The sequence below is a fragment of the Colias philodice genome, chromosome 16 (assembly GCF_061535455.1).
Source record: "Colias philodice isolate Cphi_HAF_F1 chromosome 16, ilColPhil1 Martin Lab GWU primary, whole genome shotgun sequence".
Lineage (NCBI taxonomy): Eukaryota > Metazoa > Arthropoda > Insecta > Lepidoptera > Pieridae > Colias > Colias philodice.
In genome coordinates this window covers 7,732,166-7,753,463 of record NC_143101.1, presented here as the reverse complement: position 1 = coordinate 7,753,463, position 21,298 = coordinate 7,732,166, and the positions used below count along the sequence as shown (strand labels likewise).

Below are 21,298 nucleotides of genomic sequence, written 5' to 3'. Positions count from 1 at the left end.
TTTCTAAATTAGAAAAATTCATACGTAAATCTAGGGTCTCACAAAGTCCAATTTAATAATTTCTTAAGTAATAATAGTAAAAATTAAAAACTAAAATGTAATTTTGATTAAAATTGTTTAATTTAATTTCTTTAGGTTCTCACGAGTTCTATTTTAGGAAAGTCCGAAAGAGCACGTTATATAATTAAAACTGCGATGTCTACTTCAATATTAATTTCTGTTTGAATTCAACTCGTTTGGATTCCACTAAAATGCGGTGTCGCTGAAATATTTCTTTTAAAAGTATGTTATAAATTAAAATATCTTTATGCGTCGGTTGCTCGTTAAATCTGCTATTCAATTTGACCTAATTTATTGTAGTTTGTTTTATGTAGAAAAACCGTGTGTAAATTTAAAATGGGTAAAGTTATTACGTTATGTCCTTAAATTTTATTATATTAAATTTAATTATGTTTATTTTTCAATGGTTTTATTTTTTCCGTATACGTATTATGAAGAATACTGAAATGGAATTGCTTTATATAACTTTGTTTATACATAATTAATTCTTAAATAGATGCCACTATCGTATTCAATTTGCATGGTAATCTATATGCTATCTATAAAAAAGAAGGGGTTGTATTCAATTCACAATTACATTTATTTACATATCGTAAAAAGTAGCTGAGATAAGAATAAGATTCTCTCTATTTTATTATGTGTGCAGATGGTAACCACGATGTTTTATGAGCGTAGTAAATTGGATCGCTTTAGATATAAGGACAGAAAGTGTATTCGAGTATTTTGAGTGTAAAGATAGAAGGGAGGCGACGCGACCCTTTGCTTTTCTTGGCGCGAGGGGTGCGTCAGCGAGCACGTCTCCAAAATTCCATTCATTAATCACTGTCGAGAACCCTAAAAATTTCCAAAGTATCAGCGGAATCAATTTAATGTTCGCTCCCTAACTGGCAAAGTTTTCTCAAAGCGCGGTAATTAAAGGAGATATCAATTTCGCTTTAAAAATCGGCGACTGCAAGAGCTCTTTATTGTTTGCACTTCACTTGAGCACGCCATTGTCTTTCCCTTTTTTGTCGTTTGTATTCGAACTATTAGAAATCGTAATTATCCCCTACACTTAAAATAGTAACGGTTACACAAATACAATTATTATTATCGTGTCATGCATAGGGTGGCACCCTTGTCAATAAGTTTTACTTATTTATGAGAATGTTTATTTTATCTGTATTCTGGTAAAATATTGAAGTATCTCAAAAGGAAAAATGTTTTCATTTCTCTTTGATCAGTGTTCCGACATTTTATTGCAATCGACTGAAATGTTATAATGACAGTAATGGTTCAGTTCAACATTGAAGATCATTAAAATAATGCATCTATAAATACAAGTCATTAGGACATATCGCTATAAATTTTTAAGGATGAAAGGGTTAAGTTAGAATCACATAATGGATTCACATTGTCAATTTAACCCTGTTCCGTTGGTAATTGATTTCGTCACGGCAAACAGTTTTAGTGCGACTGTCGACCGTTTTGTAAATAGCTACTACTTTTCTGTTCAAGAGCACTCGACCGTTCACTGCGTACTTTATGTACAGCAATTCCAAAGTTATAAATTATTAACACAACTAACGTCTATGTTATTTTATTTATCGTGTGGCCTTTTAAGTGACAAATTAATAAGATTTCTATCCGAGTTGACCAGGGTAACATGATATTTAACATGTCTCCGTCGTCTCAAATGAGGTTAATATCGCCGTCGCGTTCGATTATACTGATCGTTCTGAATAAATTTACATGTTGATTAGTAGCTCGCTGATCAATGTTCTCACTGAACTATACTAACTAGTAACCATGCTCGAGCACATTAAATTGATACATTTAAAGTATGTCGGTTAGATAATTGTTAGTCGTGTCGAGGTAATTCAATTGTTAATTTTGATTCATGTTGTATTCGCATAAATATTTCGCTTGAACACTTAGCCATTGAATATTGTTTAATCGATTGTGTCCGAGTCGATTCCATAATCATTTTAATTATTTGCATTATTAACTTGCGTGTGTCGGTGGAATATTTGCGCAAGCCAACGCAAACCTAAGTGATAAATTCGAATGAATTTTTCGCTTCAACGACTTTATTTATATCCCAGAACGGACGTATCGCGTTACCTGCCTCAGGCGTATCATCATTCATTTTATAAAAACGTTATTGCTACAGCCAAAAGCGGGCGATCTCGCAGCCGCGTTGAGAATTAAAATTTTTTAATATCGAGTGTTCAAAGTAATTGATTGATGCAATTAAATAAATCGCTTCTCGGGTAATGTAATGGCCTATTCTCACATTGAGCATTGATTCGTCAACAACATTTAGCAATAGAAAATTTGATTGATATATAGATATGTAAAAAGACTGGTATTGGTATCAATGAATTAAATTTATTTACACTTTCACGATCAAATAACTGGGACATATTTTAGAAATAAGCAATAAGGAATGCTGTTAATTCATGTTGTTTAACTAAACACACCTCTTATTTCCATTTAATGTTTAAAATACCGCTATTTTAAGTGTAAGAAGTGTAATTAATATTTAAGTGAGCATTGCGTGTCTTAATACGGTCGCAAACGAACAGGGCAACAGAAGGTGCGAGGAAGTATCGGACAGCTGCCAACTCGACTACTGGATAATTATTATTGGCGTAATTAGGATGTGAGCCCGGGCAAAGCCCGCGGCGCCAACAGCCTGTTCTAACAAATGCCATTATTATTTCCGCTTCGCATTATACCTCTGCGGTTAGTTAGATACTCGTTTATGTCATGAACAATTGAAGCTATAATAAATTCACTCGTTGCAAATTGATTCAAAATTAATTGCGCTGGCTGTTAGTCGTGTAACTCCTTTCGCGTCGACAACATCGATATTCATCGGCTTTACAGTTACTTATTTAACGGTTTGCAATCGGTCAATTGAATCGGTTTTGCCTTTGCCGCCAGGAAATTATAATTAAACTTAAAGGAGTGACGAGTGACGAGAAATATACATTTCTCGCCCATAAATTGTCGATCGTGTCGAGTTGCGAGTTGGGGTTTGAAAGCATTCGGTCGACCGGTCGGGCGAGCAGTCGGGCGACCGGTCGAGGGTTCTGTGTGCCGGAGCAGTAATCCGCAGCTGGCGTGTACCTGGCCGCCTCTTTGTTCGAGTGGAAAGTTTCGCTCGGATCGGATTTGTCGCAGTAAATGCTCCCCAAATATATAAACACCAATGTTATTACTAGTAAGCGCTTTCAAAAGTTCCAACTTCATCCCGCTGAACAGTTTAATTTGTTTGCTTTGCTTCATAAATGAGACAGGTTTCAATGCAGAGATTGTATGAAGATAACGACTTCAAATGTAAATATTTTACTTATGTGATATTATCATGTTGATATGTATATCAAAAACTGACACACTTTGTCGCATTATACGTATTTCTAAGGTCTACATAGGTTGGATATAAGTATAAGTGACATATTTATAATTGTATTTAAGAAAAAAGCTGTAAAGTATGTATATAATAGATAATACCTAATCACAAAGCTGTAATACAACACTCTGAAATATACATCTCGGTCATTTGTCACTGGAATAATTCAAATAAAAAGGAATGCGACAAGCGATTACACAAAATCAACAAATCGAGTTGACCGACTAGTCCGCAGACTAATAAAACCTTCACAAAATGCAATAAGGGGAGCCGGGATCAAAAGCCGATTTTTTGTTACCTTTTTTATAAGCCGCTATTTTGCCCTCCTTTGCGCCCGTGTTGTTTACTAATGGGTTCTGTTGGGTTTGACTTAAGATAATAACTCCAGGTTTTTTCTCGACCATGTGTCGAGTATTTTTTGCCGGCGGAAATGCGAGAATGTTATTTCGTAGGATTAAAATACATATATTTGTTTATCGTCTGGCTTAATCTGTGTACGGACGGATCGCATCGGTTTTCGTCGGCCCCCGGAGGCGCGGGATTACGCCGTTTTTAATTCACTCTCCGTTTTCCCCGCGTGGGTTTGTTTTGTAAATTGCCTCCGTATTTAATTACTGACTCGGAGCATTATCGCCCCTCGAATTTTTCATCGCGCCGCAATATCCATGACCATAATCGTTATCGCCGCTTAATCAATCACCGCTCTCGTTTAATTCCCCAATATCCTGTGGTCCAACTAACAATTACATGTGAGGGTCCCGTATCGCCGTTGTCCAGGTCCACAGCAATAACATAAATTGTCACGAGCGGTCGGAAGCGTCCTCCCGCCGCCCGCGCCCCGCGCTCCCCCCGCCCTTCTCCTCGCCAGATTGCTGTCGACTCGACAATCGATATTCAATCTCTTTGACGCTATTTTCTCCCTACTTTTCTTACTTTGTGTTGACGTTTAAGGTAGATGATTGAGACTGAACAAGCGCCGTTCGGATTGTGATCGACGCGACGTTTTGCGTTCCTTCGCCTTTTAACAGCCAATTTTGTTGCGAAATAAGATTATTCAGAATAAATTTACGAATATGAACAATTTAGGCTTTTTCTTTTCCATTCATTGAACCTAATCGATTACATGCAATTTCAGTGCTTATACAAACACATTTTGATTTAAATAGGCACATGGTGGTTTTACATTTATTTAGTAATTTGGATCGTTAAAACTTAAAAGCTTTTATCAATTTTATTAAATAGAAAATGCTGATACTGGGCAACTAGATTGTTATTGGAGGTAATTTTGTATTAAAGGTATTACACTAATCTCGAGTGTATAATTGAAAGCTTTGTGTGAGGCACTGAAGCCGAGTGTATCGTTATTAGGTGCGCATACGTAATTTGTTTGTTAAAGACGGTGGCAAGCAGTTATACCCGCTGTGAATAATTTAAATTCATCCCCTTGTAAGTCGGGGTGGGCCCCCATATCGATTGTACATTGCGTCTGTTCCCTGTGTGCTGTTCATATTACGGGCACTTTGTTCGCTATGTTCTCCTGGTATCATAGAGCTCACATTCTCGGCTCGTACGGCGCGCCGCAAAACCCGCCTATCAAGTTGACATGTGGTGAATCCTAGGGTTAGATCGCTGCAATAATTCTGCTTCTCTAATAACCTAGTACTTTGTGAAGAATTAAATAAACTGTGTTCAAATAATATATTTTTAGTTATTTTTATTTGAGAAAATTTATGTTTACAACAGGTAATAACAATGTAAATTATCGTCCATAAACCGATCAAGGGATTTTTTTCAAACATGGACTTAAATAGCATTTAATACTAGAAATATCTGAATATAAAAATGGTATGGTCTGATAAATTATTCATAGAATCGCCAACTTGCTTTTGTGATGCAAATTTTATTCTGATTTCAATAATTGCATTCCAAACACGTAATAATATACCTATAAAAAGTTTTTATGAGTTCTTTTATCTATGGCGCGGTGCTTCAATAGCAGCCCTAGTTATTAAGTTAGGGATCGAACAGATCTACGAGTATTTTATTTATTTTTTGCCGCGGGCTCGGATAAATGTTCATGGTTTCAATTTATTTTGCGGATACGCGTCAATAGAATTTAGGAATTATTGTGATGGGCTAAAAATAAAAACTGTTTGATGTACAAAATACATTGTGGTATTGATAGATATACGAGTGTTTTATAACTATATTCGACTCGCTTTCATGTCGTGTTCGAGGTTTATTTCGAGCTACTATAATTCATAGCGCTAAAATTGATTGTTTACTGATATATTTTGATCTAAGCGCGTCCCACGCAACTGCTCGTCTATTTACGTGATAGTTTCCACGTAACGCCCCGGGGACCGATCTCTCGATAGCAGCCAAGAAATGCCTCCGTTGTCATGTGAATGTTACGTCACTATTAAAGAACTGTCAGCGAATTAATCATAAGTTAATTAATTAATCGCACGCTAATGTTGCTATTCTAATTTCTCACTCTTAATTGATGCGGTTGACAAAGTGAGAACATGGTGTTTAGTAGATAATATATTGTTTGGAGAACAGTATGATTTCGTTTCATATGTATATCATACATAAGTGAGGTCTAGTAATTCCGGTTTATGTTAATCGAGGCAGGTAAAAATCCTTGACTTGTTGGATAGCGTATGAAAAAGTTAAATAGACATCAAACTGTACAAGAGCGGTAATAAATGAAGTGTCAAACAGGAAAAGCTCTTAAATGGAAAAACAAAGTAGGTACAAAAAAGCAGCAAGTCATTGGATTGTCTGTTCGCGCGGTGCTAAAATACCCCATCGTGCGAAACCCGCCGGTTCTCATTTGAATAAAAACATTGCGTGACCAATCGCTGTGTTGGATAATTTCATGTATACAAATGGCTGCTTAAATACGAAATACTAAATTCTTATTGTATTTTGTCATGTTACGTCAGATAATAATTAATATCACCTTTAAACAATGTACATACATAGTTGATTAATAATTTGTTGCACAATCGTTAAACAATACACACACTAAAGTCATAAAGGCGATGATAGTTGGTCTTTTAAATTAAATCGCAAATTAATTTTTGAGAGTGTGCCAAGCCTTTTCGTTAAATTGTTCACGACTTACATAAATAACATTTAGGTAGATAAGATTAGGGACAATTTCATCAAAGATTATGAAGCTTTGGTTTTAATTTTAAGTGTTTTAACTTTTTAACGTAAATCTATAAATAAGGTTTACGGAGAAATTTGTTATGTACATATGTATTTATAATCTTCAATCTCATCTGTAGGTGTTTTAAAAAGAATGTGTTACACTGAGAAAACGTAACGGCTATAAATAATCAAGTTGCTGCTATTTACAACCGAGTAACTTGCTTCGGAGGGAGCCTGCAAAGTTTGTTGCTAAAATTATACAAGTCAACTTTGTTAACGTATGTTGGTAATATAAGCCCACTAAGGTGGTCAAAAAATACGTATTAAGGGTTTGTTGCTTTTAACCTATTCACTCAGTAAACTTAACAAACCTATTTACTATAGTCAATCGTGTTACTCTTTTAACAATACCCAACGTGCTCTGTTGTTTTTAGCAAAGTAATTCAGTGATTTCAAATATGTTGCTTTGTAAAACTAGCTAAGTAACACAATAATGTTAATCATTTTTATTGGGTAGGGACAGCCAATCTACTTTGTTATTTCTACTCAATTAAAAATTTGTATACGTAGCCAAGTTACTGGGTACTGTCAATCGTTTAGAAATTAAAGACTTTTTAACGGATTTTAAACGCGATTTATTCATTCTATTATTTTCCCGACGTTTCGAACACTTTACAGCGAGCGTGGTCACGGGGAGACTGAGATGTTATACGTCTTGACGGTCATTCAAAAATTGCTGTTTGTAAACTACCTCCACCTATTCCTCCGTAGTTGGTATGTGGAGTATTTTTCCGGATGTTGGCAGTATTGGCTGATCGTGTCTTCTAGTCTTTTGGTATGTTTGACATGGGGTTTTAAATTCTTAATAACAGGATCCCAGGTGTTAGAAAGTTTCAAACCATCTTCTCTATTGAAATTTGGGTGTTTTTTGATTTCAATAGCCTCGCGCACCAGTCTTGGAAAAAATTTATTTTCTCTGGCAAGGATTTGTGGTTGGTCGAATCTTATGAAGTGGTTGTTGTCCAGTGTGTGTTCACATACCGCAGACTTCTTGTGACGCCGATGCTTGATATCCGCAATATGCTCCTTCAGTCGGTTGGCAATGCTTCTTTTTGTTTGGCCGATGTAAGAGAGTCCACAGTCACAGTCTAACTTGTACACGCCTGCTTCTTGTAGAGGAATATTACTTTTAATTGGTCTCAAGAATTGGTTTATCTTCTTGTGCGGCTTATATATAGTTTTAATTGAAGCTCGTCTTAGGATTCTTCCAATTCTGTCAGTAACTCCCTTCACATATGGTAGGTAGGCCGGTTGTCTTTCAACTGTGTGTGGCTTCGTTCGACTCCTGTGATGCTGTGGAGGCGCCTGCAGCTTGTTGTTACGTAGTACTCGCTTGACATGCTGCAGTTCCCCGCTGAGGTGGGCAGCATCACAGAGGTGGCGGGCTCTCTGAAACAAAGATTTACCGACAGAAGCTAGTTGGCAAGGGTGGTGGTGAGATTCACCATTGAGGTACCTATCAGTATGAGTGGCTTTCCTATACACTGTATGGTTGAGCATGCCATCCCGTCCCCTCATAATTAAAATGTCAAGAAAGGCTAGACGGTTGTTAGTTTCTAACTCCATAGTAAATTGGATGTTTTTGTGTATAGAGTTAAGATGATCTAAAAATGCAGGTATATGTTCAGTAGGGAGTATTGTGAAGGTGTCATCTACATAGCGTTTGTAAAGTCTCGGTTTGACTGGTGCTGTGGCCAAGGCTCTCTCCTCGAAGTCTTCCATAAAAATATCAGCGACAACGGGTGATACTGGAGAGCCCATGGCCACCCCATCAACCTGCATGTAAAATTCACCATTCCACAATAAATAGCCAGATGTAAGGCAATGTTCTAAGATCTCTGCATATTCTAATGGCATATTGTGTTCCCCTAACCTTTTCTTAACAATATTGATGCAATCAGTCACCGGGAGATTAGTAAAAAGAGACTGCACATCAAAGCTAACCATAGTTTCATTGTTTGCGATATTTAGATCTTTTAATATCTCAACAAAATGGTATGAGTCCTTAACATAAGCACTGGTGTTACCTCTGAGGGGAGCGAGCACCCTAGACATGTGTTGTGATAGTTTTTGAGTGGGTGTATCAATTTGACTCACAATAGGTCTTAATGGAGTATTAGTTTTGTGTATTTTAGGTAAGCCATACATCTTAGGAGGTTTCACGCAAGATGGAATAAGATACTTAGTGTCAAGATTTAATGTCGTTTTGTGTTTGTTTATAAGGTCAGTTGTTTGTTTCATTACCTTGTTTGTTGGGTCCTTGTCGACTTTTTTGTAGGTGTTTTCGTCCGACAGTATTTCCGACATTTTGTTGTTGTAATCTGACGTATCCATTATAACCGTTGCGTTTCCTTTGTCAGCTCGGAGTACTATTATATCTTCATTCTTTCGCAGGTGTTTTAAAGCGATAGACTCAGAGCGAGAGATGTTAGGTTTCGGCGGTTTGCAAGTGCGTAGTACACAAGATATGTCTTGCCGAATCGCCTCTGCGTCTTCTTTAAGAATGTTGTTTTTGAATAAAGTATCCTCCACATGACTAATTATTTCTTCGCAAGGTATTTTTTGCTGCGCAGGAGCAAAGTTTAAACCTCTATTCAGTACCTCAATAGTTTTGTTATCAAGAATTTGTTTTAACAAGATTGACATCTGCTGTCACTTGAGGTTGACATTCAGTGACGTTTGGATACTCAGATGACATTGAGTTATTCTTCTTGGCCAGTAATCTTTCAAATTTTTGCTTTTGTTTATCCGTGCAGTATTTGAATTTACTATGTGCACGATTATCTAAGATGTTTAAGCACAGTTGCCAATCTGTTTCTAACATAAAATTCTTTAAGTTACTTGCTACATTTTGGATTTCAATGTTGAGCCTTTCAATATCCGATCGGTGTCCAGCGATTACTTTAGATAACAATTTTTGACTTGCCTTGTTTAGAATACTTGCGCTTCCAGCTATGTCCTTTTTTGGTGCTATTCGACAACAAACTGGGATGATATTATGTTCTCGACATTGCTTCATGAAATTCAGGGATGTCAAAAACCTCGAGCGCTTTGTCTTCAGTTCTTCTAAACGGCGAATTTTGTTAGCATTTTCCAGTCCGTACTGGTCTACATAGTATTTTCTGATGTTTGATTTTACGCGAGTATTATACATTTAGAAATTAAAGACTTTTTAACGGATTTTAAACGCGATTTATTCATTCTATTATTTTCCCGACGTTTCGAACACTTTACAGCGAGCGTGGTCACGGGGAGACTGAGATGTTATACGTCTTGACGGTCATTCAAAAATTGCTGTTTGTAAACTACCTCCACCTATTCCTCCGTAGTTGGTATGTGGAGTATTTTTCCGGATGTTGGCAGTATTGGCTGATCGTGTCTTCTAGTCTTTTGGTATGTTTGACATGGGGTTTTAAATTCTTAATAACAGGATCCCAGGTGTTAGAAAGTTTCAAACCATCTTCTCTATTGAAATTTGGGTGTTTTTTAATTTCAATAGCCTCGCGCACCAGTCTTGGAAAAAATTTATTTTCTCTGGCAAGGATTTGTGGTTGGTCGAATCTTATGAAGTGGTTGTTGTCCAGTGTGTGTTCACATACCGCAGACTTCTTGTGACGCCGATGCTTGATATCCGCAATATGCTCCTTCAGTCGGTTGGCAATGCTTCTTTTTGTTTGGCCGATGTAAGAGAGTCCACAGTCACAGTCTAACTTGTACACGCCTGCTTCTTGTAGAGGAATATTACTTTTAATTGGTCTCAAGAATTGGTTTATCTTCTTGTGCGGCTTATATATAGTTTTAATTGAAGCTCGTCTTAGGATTCTTCCAATTCTGTCAGTAACTCCCTTCACATATGGTAGGTAGGCCGGTTGTCTTTCAACTGTGTGTGGCTTCGTTCGACTCCTGTGATGCTGTGGAGGCGCCTGCAGCTTGTTGTTACGTAGTACTCGCTTGACATGCTGCAGTTCCCCGCTGAGGTGGGCAGCATCACAGAGGTGGCGGGCTCTCTGAAACAAAGATTTACCGACAGAAGCTAGTTGGCAAGGGTGGTGGTGAGATTCACCATTGAGGTACCTATCAGTATGAGTGGCTTTCCTATACACTGTATGGTTGATAATATAATTAATAGAATGAATAAATCGCGTTTAAAATCCGTTAAAAAGTCTTTAATTTCTAAATGTATAATACTCGCGTAAAATCAAACATCAGAAAATACTGTCAATCGTGTTCATTGGGTAACTATAACTAAATATACTCTGTTCTTTCTAGTCAATTAAGATTGGTATATTTAGCCAAGTTACTTTGAATTCTTAGGCGGGTTTATTAGGTAACCATAGCTAAAATACTTTGTTGCAAGTAATAATTCAAACGACACATATTAAGCTATATATTTTCACTATAAGCTGACCTGTGAATGTTCGTAAAACCTATACAAGGTGTAAGGGGATATACACATCCGAACAGGGCGTGATGTACTGTTCAGTTTCATCAGTACATCACGCCCTGCTTAGATATGTACCCCCTTTCTGTTACACCCTGTATACAATGTGAGGTCAGCTCATACTGAAAATATTTATCTACATAGTTCGATATGTTGTCATTTGTACCATTATTAATGCAGTGGGAAAAATTTTGGCATGTCGGAAAAAAAGCCAATGAAACGTTCATGTAGGAAAACAACACTAATTTTGCCGACACACCAAAAACTTAGAAGAAACTGAAAGAAAATTATGCACATTAATGAAATTAGCTTTATTCAGTACATGATACAATCATTTCAAGTAACATATCTACTACTTACACTTAAATACTACTACTTTTAAAAATAGTAGATACACAATTCACAATGTCAAGAAACGATACTGGAGTTCTGTGTTTTAATTTTCACAATAACAGGGTGAAATATAAATCTTGAGCAAACTTTTAAGGAATGACTCAGACTAAACCTGAACAACTTTAATTAGGTATAGGACCAAATCCAACATCGTAAAAGAAATATCAGCTGTTTCATAATATACAAAAGTGGAATTATCTACTCTGCCAAAATCTACGGATTTTATTTCGCGATGTTGGAGTTTGTTCTCTAATGAAAGTGGTTTAGGTTTGTTTACATAAAAACAAACAACCATTATGGTAATGTAAGCAAGTTAATACACCTAAATTGTACTTATAAATGTATTTGATAAGTCAAAAGTTTAGGCAAAAACCATAGAATAAGCTAGGAGAATAAGTAATTTTTTTGATCTAATAATTTTATTACAACCCAACAAGTAAATCCGTCATTTTTTTTAAACATTTGAATTTATTCTCATTGAAACATAATTCACATTCGTCTTCGGGAAAATGATCATAAATGCTAAAACTTAAACATTTTTTGCACCAAAAAAAATTTAAGTACAATAAGCTCTTTACATATAATGTTCGTTTTCTATTATAAAATATTCTGGTTGAACCTCGTTACAAATTGGATGTGTAGATATGCAGATATCATATCGGAACTATATCGTACCTACCTTATGTAATTTACATATTAAAGTAATAGGTATATGACAATATGATGCTTGATCAGAAGTAACTTACTAATTCAAATTTATTTTTGGTTTGATTGTGGGGAAGCTTTCAGTGATTTCGGTATATTGTCCTTTGCTTTTCATATCTTTTTCTAGCTGTAAACAAATAAAAAAAAAACGTAAGTAAGTATACAAAAGTAATTAAACTAAAGCAGACAAAAAATTCTAAAAAACTTAACTCACCAGAAGATATCCTTTGGGTTTTTTAAGAGCAGCATATTCATTGTATTGAGGTATTGGAGCTATGGTTAACTCTTTTGCAGCAATTAGCCTCGTCTCTGTACTTTCTTGCCACTTTAGTTCTACGGCTGTCCATAGCTCAGAGAAGTTTTTGAGCCATAATAGTTTGTCTTCTGCATCTTGCTCTTCTATAATAGTTTGATTAAAATTCAAAATGATGATGAAAAATTATTGTTTTTAATTTAAATTTGAATCTGCCTTGTAGGTGCTGAGGCGGCGCTTCAACAGACACGTTCGTCACTCGACTATGATTTGATAGAAATGGCCGACTTTGCAGGCTACGCAGCCAATTCCTTGTTTAATTTTTATCAAGTTACTCGGTCAAAAATAGTATTGGCTCCATTGTTAATTGCCGAGCTGTGCTTATGTACCAATAGATAAGTTACTTGTTTGTTTTTAAGTAAGAAACACGGTTATATGCTTCATAGCAAGTGATTTAATTTTAGCCAAATAATATTATGTCTAAATTTAAATGATTTACTTGTCATTCAATGATAATGTAAGCTTGTTTATTTTTAACCGAACTCTGTGTAAATAGTAGCCAACTATAGTTAAGTCTAAAAATAAATAACTTACTTATCATTAAATAATAACGTAAGCTTGTCTATTTTGAACCTAATTCGGTAAAGGTAATATTGACCGAGTCGTTAATTTTGAAATAAATAACTAAGTACTTTTTTAATAATAGCTAAGAATATTTAGCAATACTTGCTTGTATAATACTAGCAAAGCTTTAATGCACATTTTAAATATGTCTTGATTGAATGCAGCAGAATAATTTTTAACCGAGCTAAATTGGTACTTTGCTAAAGCAAAATTTTCTCAGTGTACACTGGACTATAATACTCTTAGAATAAACGGTAACAAATATAATGTAAAACAGAAACTGTTCAAAATGTGTGATATATTACAGCAGTAAACCATTCGTATAATAGCTAAAAGCGTTGCCGCACTAGTTTATATTAAGTGCCAAAAGCGTGTACATTGCGAACGAAACTGTCGTGAAAAATATTTAATTTGTCATCGTGCAATATCGTCGTATCGCACTGCAACAAGCTAAGCGAAAAAGCAATTTGTGTCTTGTTTATTTCAATGTTTCACTCCATTGTTACAAACGATATAGCTGTTGTGTTCACTTTTAGATTTAGTCTGTTATTCCGAACGATAGCTTGGTAAACTTTATTTGTAGTGCGAGTGGAGCGAGTGGCACACGGGATGTGTGTCTTATTTGTATAATCGATTTTATTTGACGGACACGCCAAACTTTTTCTAAATAGAAGATAGAAACTGAATGTTTCGGATTTAGCATAGCTTATGCCTTTTTCTCTGGTTAAGGTTTATTTTCAATTGAAAATGTACGTTATACATAAAGACTTTGAATCTTCTAGAATAATTAACGTTTAAATAGCGTACGATATAATTAAACCTTGCTTAAATTTAATCGTTCGCCTTCAATTGAAACTGCGATAAAATATTTATAAAACACGTCGTTTCCACTTATGTTTATAATTAAATTGCACACGATGACCGAAATGGGCTGACGAAACGCTTTGATTACTTTTAATTATGCGGCATAAAAAATGGCAAAAGACCAGAAATATAAAACAAAAATTCTATAGGTTTTTAATAGCTTTTCAACCAGCAATAAAGTCAGGTTTCATCAAAACATTACGGATAATAGAGGTAGATAAATGTAAAGTTAAACTAGCCTTTTATGAAAAATGTTCATCACTGTCAGTGAGGCCAGGTAGAAAATTTTCCATGAGCTCACGTAAATATCAAGCAAAAAACTATAATATGAAGTGTTGATTTAAAATACAAATAACGGAACAGATGAAAACCGCTGTTTAAATATAAAATAACAAAGAGAGGCGAACAGCGTCGGGTAACAAAAAGAGCACAGAATGCACGTTGCATTTTCTGCAGCGTAAAATGCAAGTACATTTTCCCGAAGACTTTCATTTCGTATGACTCGTGTCGGAACGCCACGTATTATTTAAAATTTCTTTCTGTTGTTCCACTTGCTTTGTTGTTTCCGTAATTATCGCCACTCCTAGCGACTAGACGGTATCTACGGTATCTAGGTGTCACTTGAAATTTAACAAACAGGTATTAAAATGATAACGTTATCCAATTAGCTTATAAGTTGATCCTATCATTTCAATTTTTTTATACTTCTAAGCCGTGTCCATTTATTTAATCTATATCAGATATACCTAATATGGAATTTCATAGTTAAGATTATTGTAAATTGTATGCCAATAAATAAAACGTAGAAATTATGTGCTATTAGTATTCAATTGTCGAAATACTAGGATAGTAGAAACACGAGGAGCGTAGTCATTCGCAAATGAAGCGGAATTCGCGGTGGGAATAATTTCCTCACAGTGAGGGAGCGGCCGCGGGTTGAATAAAGTTTCGTAGCGTTAATTGCCAACCGCCCCGTCTGAACGCCGGGCACGTCTATAATGAGACGGCTTCTTTAATGAAAATACCGAAGCATGTTTAACTTATTTAATATCACAGAAATGCTGAGAAGCATCTTGACGATTCGTTGAATGTCAAATTTACTTTACCAATGATGTGTATGTGAAATTAATACAAATGTATTGAGCGTAAATAATGTATACTCCACTCAACTGTAAAACAACACAACAAATCCAAATGAACGTTTATCTGGAAAAACGCAAATAAACATTTGATTTGCTTTCAAATGAATAGCTAGCCAGTCGCCCACTCGATCGTGCGGTTTCAATTAGACAGATATAGCCGATAGTTATTAATAGTAGAGAATGGTTAAGCAAATGAATGAACAGCGGTTATCTGGTAACAATTACACAGATCGTCGGCAGATAATTGAAACTGTGAGGAGTTGCGAGTGCTGGCTCGCATGTAAGATCGCGTGTGCATTTCACATATTGACATTCTGCTTCCGAGAATTGGACGTTCAAGTTAAACCATCTTGTTCGGTAATTATCACTTTTCTCGTTCATTATTTTTAAACACAGATATGGCAGTGATAACGCCACGCAATGACAGCCAAATTGCGCCATCTGTTTGCAATTTATTATTGTTAATTTTATATTAATAACGTTTACATTTGGGTGAATTGTGAAATAAGTTGACTTACGGTCGCCGGAGGTTTTTTATCAATTTGTTTACTCTGTTATGTCATAATATAGCTTTTTATCCAGAAGGCATTTATGCTCGCCTTATTTTATGTGCGAAAGTACAATAAAGAGATTTCTTTTATCCATTAAAAGGGGATCTCAATTTGTAGCATTTTTTGTAATGTATTCTGTACTTTATTTCACTGTGAAATCCCCGACATTATTTATTTTGACATCCGAAGCCCAAGCCAAGACGTTTCGTTAATCCTATGAGATAAAATCGGAGCAGATAAACACGTACAAATTCTTTCAAGTGTTCAAATAAGTATTAGATTATTTTAGTTCTGAAGTAACAGCTTTTCTTTTTGTACACGAAAATTCTTTTTTAAAATATACTATTATGAAGAGGTTTATTTCAGAAAATAATTTGTTACAAGAAATGTGCTAACAATATCTTGCTTGCGTTAAGAGCTTGGAACTTTATAAAATGAACTTATATTCTTCCATTCTTTATTCGAAACGAATATTTTATTTCATCAAACTGTATCAGAATGCACCAATAAATAATTGAAGAATGCTCAAGATTTGCTAGCCTCTCGGAAATTAATAAGACTTGTTGGATCTACAAATCCTTTGTCGTAAACAAGGCTCTAGAAATCCGGCATCTCCGTTGTTGGACAATCGTTAGGTCGGGCTTTAGACCTTTGTATTGCGGTGTGCTTTGACCGAAGCCATGCTTTGCTATACGAATACCTGATTCCAGTTGCCTATTCTTTGAATATTGGTTACCGTGCGTGTCGTATGACGAAGGGGTAGCAAGGAATATGTCGCTACTGCTTTAATATATGTGACACAGTCCTTTTTTATATTTTTTATTGCGACAAATGTAGAATGATGATGATGAAAGTTTTTTTTAACTAAGTCTCTAATTTTAATGAATAGATGTAGGTACCTACATAAAAAGACCTCTCTGATTACATTGGACTGATTTTAGTAATATGTATTAATGATCACTATAAACACGACGAATTCATTTCATCATTTCGCATTAACTCATTTATTATTCACTAGCGACCCGCCCCGGCTTCGCACGGGTGCAATGCTGATACTAAATACACTACAGAAAAACTTTTAACGTTGTATATAAAAACATAGCGGCCCGGCCGGCCGGTATCGCCGCAAACGGTACGCCCCGCAATTTTTAAATCTGTAATATCTTCGAAAATATTCACTTAAATCATACGGTGTAAAGGGCCATATAGATCTATATTAAATGAACAATGTATTCAAGGTATTTAATTGGTTAAGGATTAATGCTGTATTGGTTAAAATCGCTTCGAAAGCTTTTTTTCTTAGCCATTATTTGTCGTAAAAAGTAAATGACAAAAAAAAGTTATTGTGGGTTATCCATAAGAGATAGACATATGCCATCGCGGACTTTTCTGTAGACCTTTTCAATGTGTACAATACTTAGTACATTATTTTGATAAAAGTCGTAGGGTTCAGCCTGCGTTTGCAATGTAAGCGGATAAAATGTAATTATTTACGACATCACATTAGAAACCTCAAAAATAACAGTACTTCTCCACTATTTAATGGATGTTATTATACACATAAACCTTCCTCTTGAATCACTCTATCTATTAAAAAAAACCGCATCAAAATCCGTTGCGTAGTTTCAAAGATTTAAGCGTACAAAGGGACATAGGGACATAGGGACATAGGGAAATAGGGACAGAGAATGCGACTTTTATTTTATACTATGTAGTGATAATGTAATTTATCTTTACAACAAAAAGATTTTCAACGCAAACAAAATGGAATATTTCATTGAAATGTCATTTCATAAAATTAATTATAATTTATTGGACTGTTATAATCACACTGTAGTGGTGAATAATAATGAGTTTATTGTATTTCGCAGTCATTTGCCTCTCACCGCGAATGTTGTTTCAAATTAATCGGTTATTCTTTATTAGTTGTCGCCTGCGGCTTCGTCCGCGTTTTTATGACTCTCTACAAATATGCCAATATCATTGCCTAAAGCATATTTTCTTCAGATTTTATCATTAAAATGGTTTAGTAATATATTCGTTATAATCAAATAAACCACGAACAAGTAAATACCTTACTAGAGGTATTAAAGTAGTGTGTTTGGATAATAATAAATACAAACGCCACGTGAATTGAAAACATTAAGAACTCTACTTAAAAAACATATTAAAAAGTTAAAATGTACTTGTTCATATGATAAAACAAACACAATTGAGTAAAGTATGAATATTTAAAGAGTTTCTGGAAGCAACGTCGGAAGTAATAAATTATTTTACACGAAGACATATGTTTTTACTTGACTCACTCGATCCTTGTATGTTCAGGCGAAACTCCGAACGACCGGTTCGGAATGTTAATTTATAAATTAAACACTTAATTACACGCCAGCGGGGATCCTATAAACATGACTAGTTTCATCTAAATAATACTTAATTAACTTTATAACCACCCTGTAATTTCTCAGATAAATTCCTCATTTTGTAATCTTAATTCTTAATATCGCTGGCATTTCCATCCGAATAATATTTTTATAGCAAAACAAGGGATAACTTTAGTTCAAATAGTGGAGTAAAGAAAATCTGAACACAATGGTACAAGCTTTTATTCTCTTAAGTTCTCGAAGCTTCGTCGAGCATGGTTCCAACTTTTAAGTGTTTAACTTTAAAACCACGCCTCATGCAACATGCATCCAAGTAGAGATTTAATTCGGTAAATACTGCTGTTTTGTTTTTGTTCTCCTGGTATTTCGCATACATATATCTTTTGGGTAAAAATGGTTCTTTAATTCTTTGGGTTTTAAAATCAAATAAGTGATGAAATAAAGCAACATAAAAAATTATGACATTTTGACATTGTGTTACTGAAAATTGAAATATTTTAGAAAATCTTTTAAAAGGTGATAAAGGTGACTATGATCAAGTACCTATCAAGTTTGTTAACAGTCAAATATTTATTGCCTTTGAATTTTATGTTTATAGACTAGAAGCATGTTTTATTGATGATGCATTACGCTATATTACGATGTTAGTCTAATAGACTAATACATATTCAATTTTATCGAGCCACGTTTAAATTTAAAGCAGCTGCAAAACATACATCTACCATGATTGATTAGATGAACCGCAGCCCACCCGCATCGACGGGACAAATTGACCAATAATCGTGGTTATCGCGATGATTTACGCACTACGGAAAAAAACGCTGTGTAATCAAATGTACGTTTGTTGCTACATAAATCCTAGCTGTATTTCGAGGTAAGCGTATCTCATCCGTCGCGAGACATTTAAACAATGTAGGCGTCGAGAACAGCCATTATATCGTAAATCACTGTTGACGCGCCGCGGTAATTGGCTCGCCGCTGGCCGCGTCTCACTCGATTGCTTCGCCATTCATGGACCCCTGGTACCAACGTTTCGACATAGTCCTATCCTAGATTGATTGATTGCTTAATTTTGCGTGACTAGCCATTATTTATTTTTCATTTTGATGAAACATTGTAACCATTAATTAGTTAAATCCATTTAACATAATTAATGCTAATGACTCGATGTTACACGTAAGCAAGTGTAAATGTAATAATAATAGGTAATATTTTTTCAGACAATTCTAGAAATGACACATATTGTACGTGTTCTAAACGTACAGGGTTCTTAAAATACTTTTAATTTCGTGTGGTCTTACGTCTAAAAAATATCATCCCCATCTCCCTTAAAACAAGCCGAGTTTGATGTATATTTTACTCTAACCTCTCCATTTTACTATTTGAATTTGATCGAAATTTTATAAAAGTATAAACGTATTGTTTATAGTGTTATTGTTCCTAATACCGCGCCCCACCGCTGTATCAACATAATACGATTCTGGAAATTGAATTGAAATAGCTCCTAAAACTAGAGGCAGTAGTCATAAAGACATTTGCGAGCGGCTGGTTGGAATCGCCTGACGATACGACTGCACAAACGGCTTCCATTTGTCGACGAGCGCATTTTATTTCCAGACCTTTGAGTACTTCCTTTGTTTTATTCAGCGTTCACTATGCAGCGCTTTAAGCTTTGAAAACGCAACTATAAAAAACAAATGTTGTTTTTTGGCGTTGCAATCTGTTTATCGCAAGCGGGAATGTATGACATCGGATAGTGGTCTTCGATGTTTTCGCTCCGTTCATTCATTCATAACAATAAGTCGCAAATTATGCTCAAGAATTGTTAAGCAATGTGCGAAATGTTTAAATCATGAATGTCGTGTTAGTTTTATTTCCAAGCACGAAGCGAGGCTAAGTCGGGCTAATCAAAACCCCAGTCACGAAAGGCTAATATATCTAGCCTGCTACATCCTCGCTGCCACACAAATGGGACCTCTATCCACTACCGAGTACTCCACGTTTTAGATTGTTCACGGTCGAACACACGAGTACAGGGCTCAGTTCAAATTGAGTAAAATCGATTTTAGCACAGTTGCCTTTCAGTCGAGTTCACGACATCGAATCGGATAAATCGAAATCGCGTGCCTTATTCGATTTCATTTTTACATGAGTTGTAAAACGAAAGAAGCCCTGCTTAATCTATTGTGAAATGCCGTTCTTAGTTTCAATATACTCTTTGTGTATTCAATAACCGTTTGTTTATTCGTTTTGCAGGTAAGAGCCGAGTCGCTGGGCAGGTGAGAGTTTTGTTCTGTTTGCGGTCGGACATGTGTGAACTTTATTGCCTTCGGTTTTATTGTGCGGCGCGCCTCCACGCGTCGTTCCCGTCTCTTAATGGCGCCCGTATCACTAATGTCCTCTATTAGGCGTCGGATCTCGACCGTTAACTTGGATACACATTTTTCCGCGCTTCGTGTCGGGTGTCGACACATATTTGCATTATTACTTGCGCTATCGCTGAGCAAATTTACACGCAACGACTTCGCACAGAATTTATCATAAATAATGAGCCGTGAAGTGAAGGAAAAAGGTCTTTGTTTGCTCGTCCATCGATGCGTGTGAACCTAACGTCTCGGCTCTCGGCATTGTGGAGCGACGCATCAGCTCTATTGAGCTGCGAGCATTAAGGATCATTAAGGTTAACTCGCCGCATTTACACGAGTAACAATGGCGATTCAGTGCGATCGTTATTTGTTATAGTTACTGTTAAATGACATTAAATTATATCGCCTGTCTCTCGTTTTAGTATCACAATAGCGCCATAAATAGAGTATTTATGTCTCGGATTCTGAATTGATAATGTTTATCAGGTATTCAGTATACGATTTTTATTGATTATCATAATCGCATGGTTTGCAGTCATAATTAATTATATATGATATGTTTTGTACAGACTCGATACATTCGTAGATTGTTAAATTTGTAATAAGTAAATCGAGGACTGCCTGTTAAATTTATTTCACGATAAAGTCACGTTGTCACATTTATTGGCGATGATTTTATTGTTTTGCGAGACATGAACCGATATAAACAGCTTAACGAGGACGAACACCCTAATACCTCAATAGTATTTATTACTCGGATTTAAAATATCCAGACGTGAATATATTCTCTGACAGATAAATCTCGGTATTATTTGAGTAAACGCTTTATAAATTATTGTAATCATTGCCGGCGTTTTAATTGGCCTTCGAATTATTCACGATACAATTTATGAACAGTT

General features: G+C 35.5%; 3 protein-coding genes across 6 annotated transcripts in view; 1 reads left to right on the top strand and 2 right to left on the bottom strand.

Annotated features, from left to right (window-relative positions):
- The window catches only part of LOC149481807 (uncharacterized), a 117,692-nt gene that overhangs the window by 48,063 nt on the left and 48,331 nt on the right, over positions 1 to 21,298 (top strand). The gene's annotated exons all lie outside the window — the stretch shown is intronic.
- LOC149481809 (uncharacterized) lies at positions 7,231 to 9,322 on the bottom strand. The gene has a single exon (XM_089705154.1). It carries the CDS (start codon positions 9,011 to 9,013, stop codon positions 7,367 to 7,369), a length of 1,647 nt encoding a protein of 548 aa, XP_089561280.1. The 5' UTR covers positions 9,014 to 9,322; the 3' UTR covers positions 7,231 to 7,366.
- On the bottom strand, positions 9,849 to 10,794 carry LOC149481808 (uncharacterized; the record flags this gene model as incomplete). The annotated part of the gene is made up of 1 exon (XM_089705155.1): positions 9,849 to 10,794. A coding segment is annotated over one exon (810 nt), but the record flags the coding sequence as incomplete, so codon positions are not given.

Excerpts from the sequence above, each read along its gene's own strand:
- LOC149481809 (XM_089705154.1), bottom strand. The coding sequence starts at position 9,013 with ATGGATACGTCAGATTACAACAACAAAATGTCGGAAATACTGTCGGAC.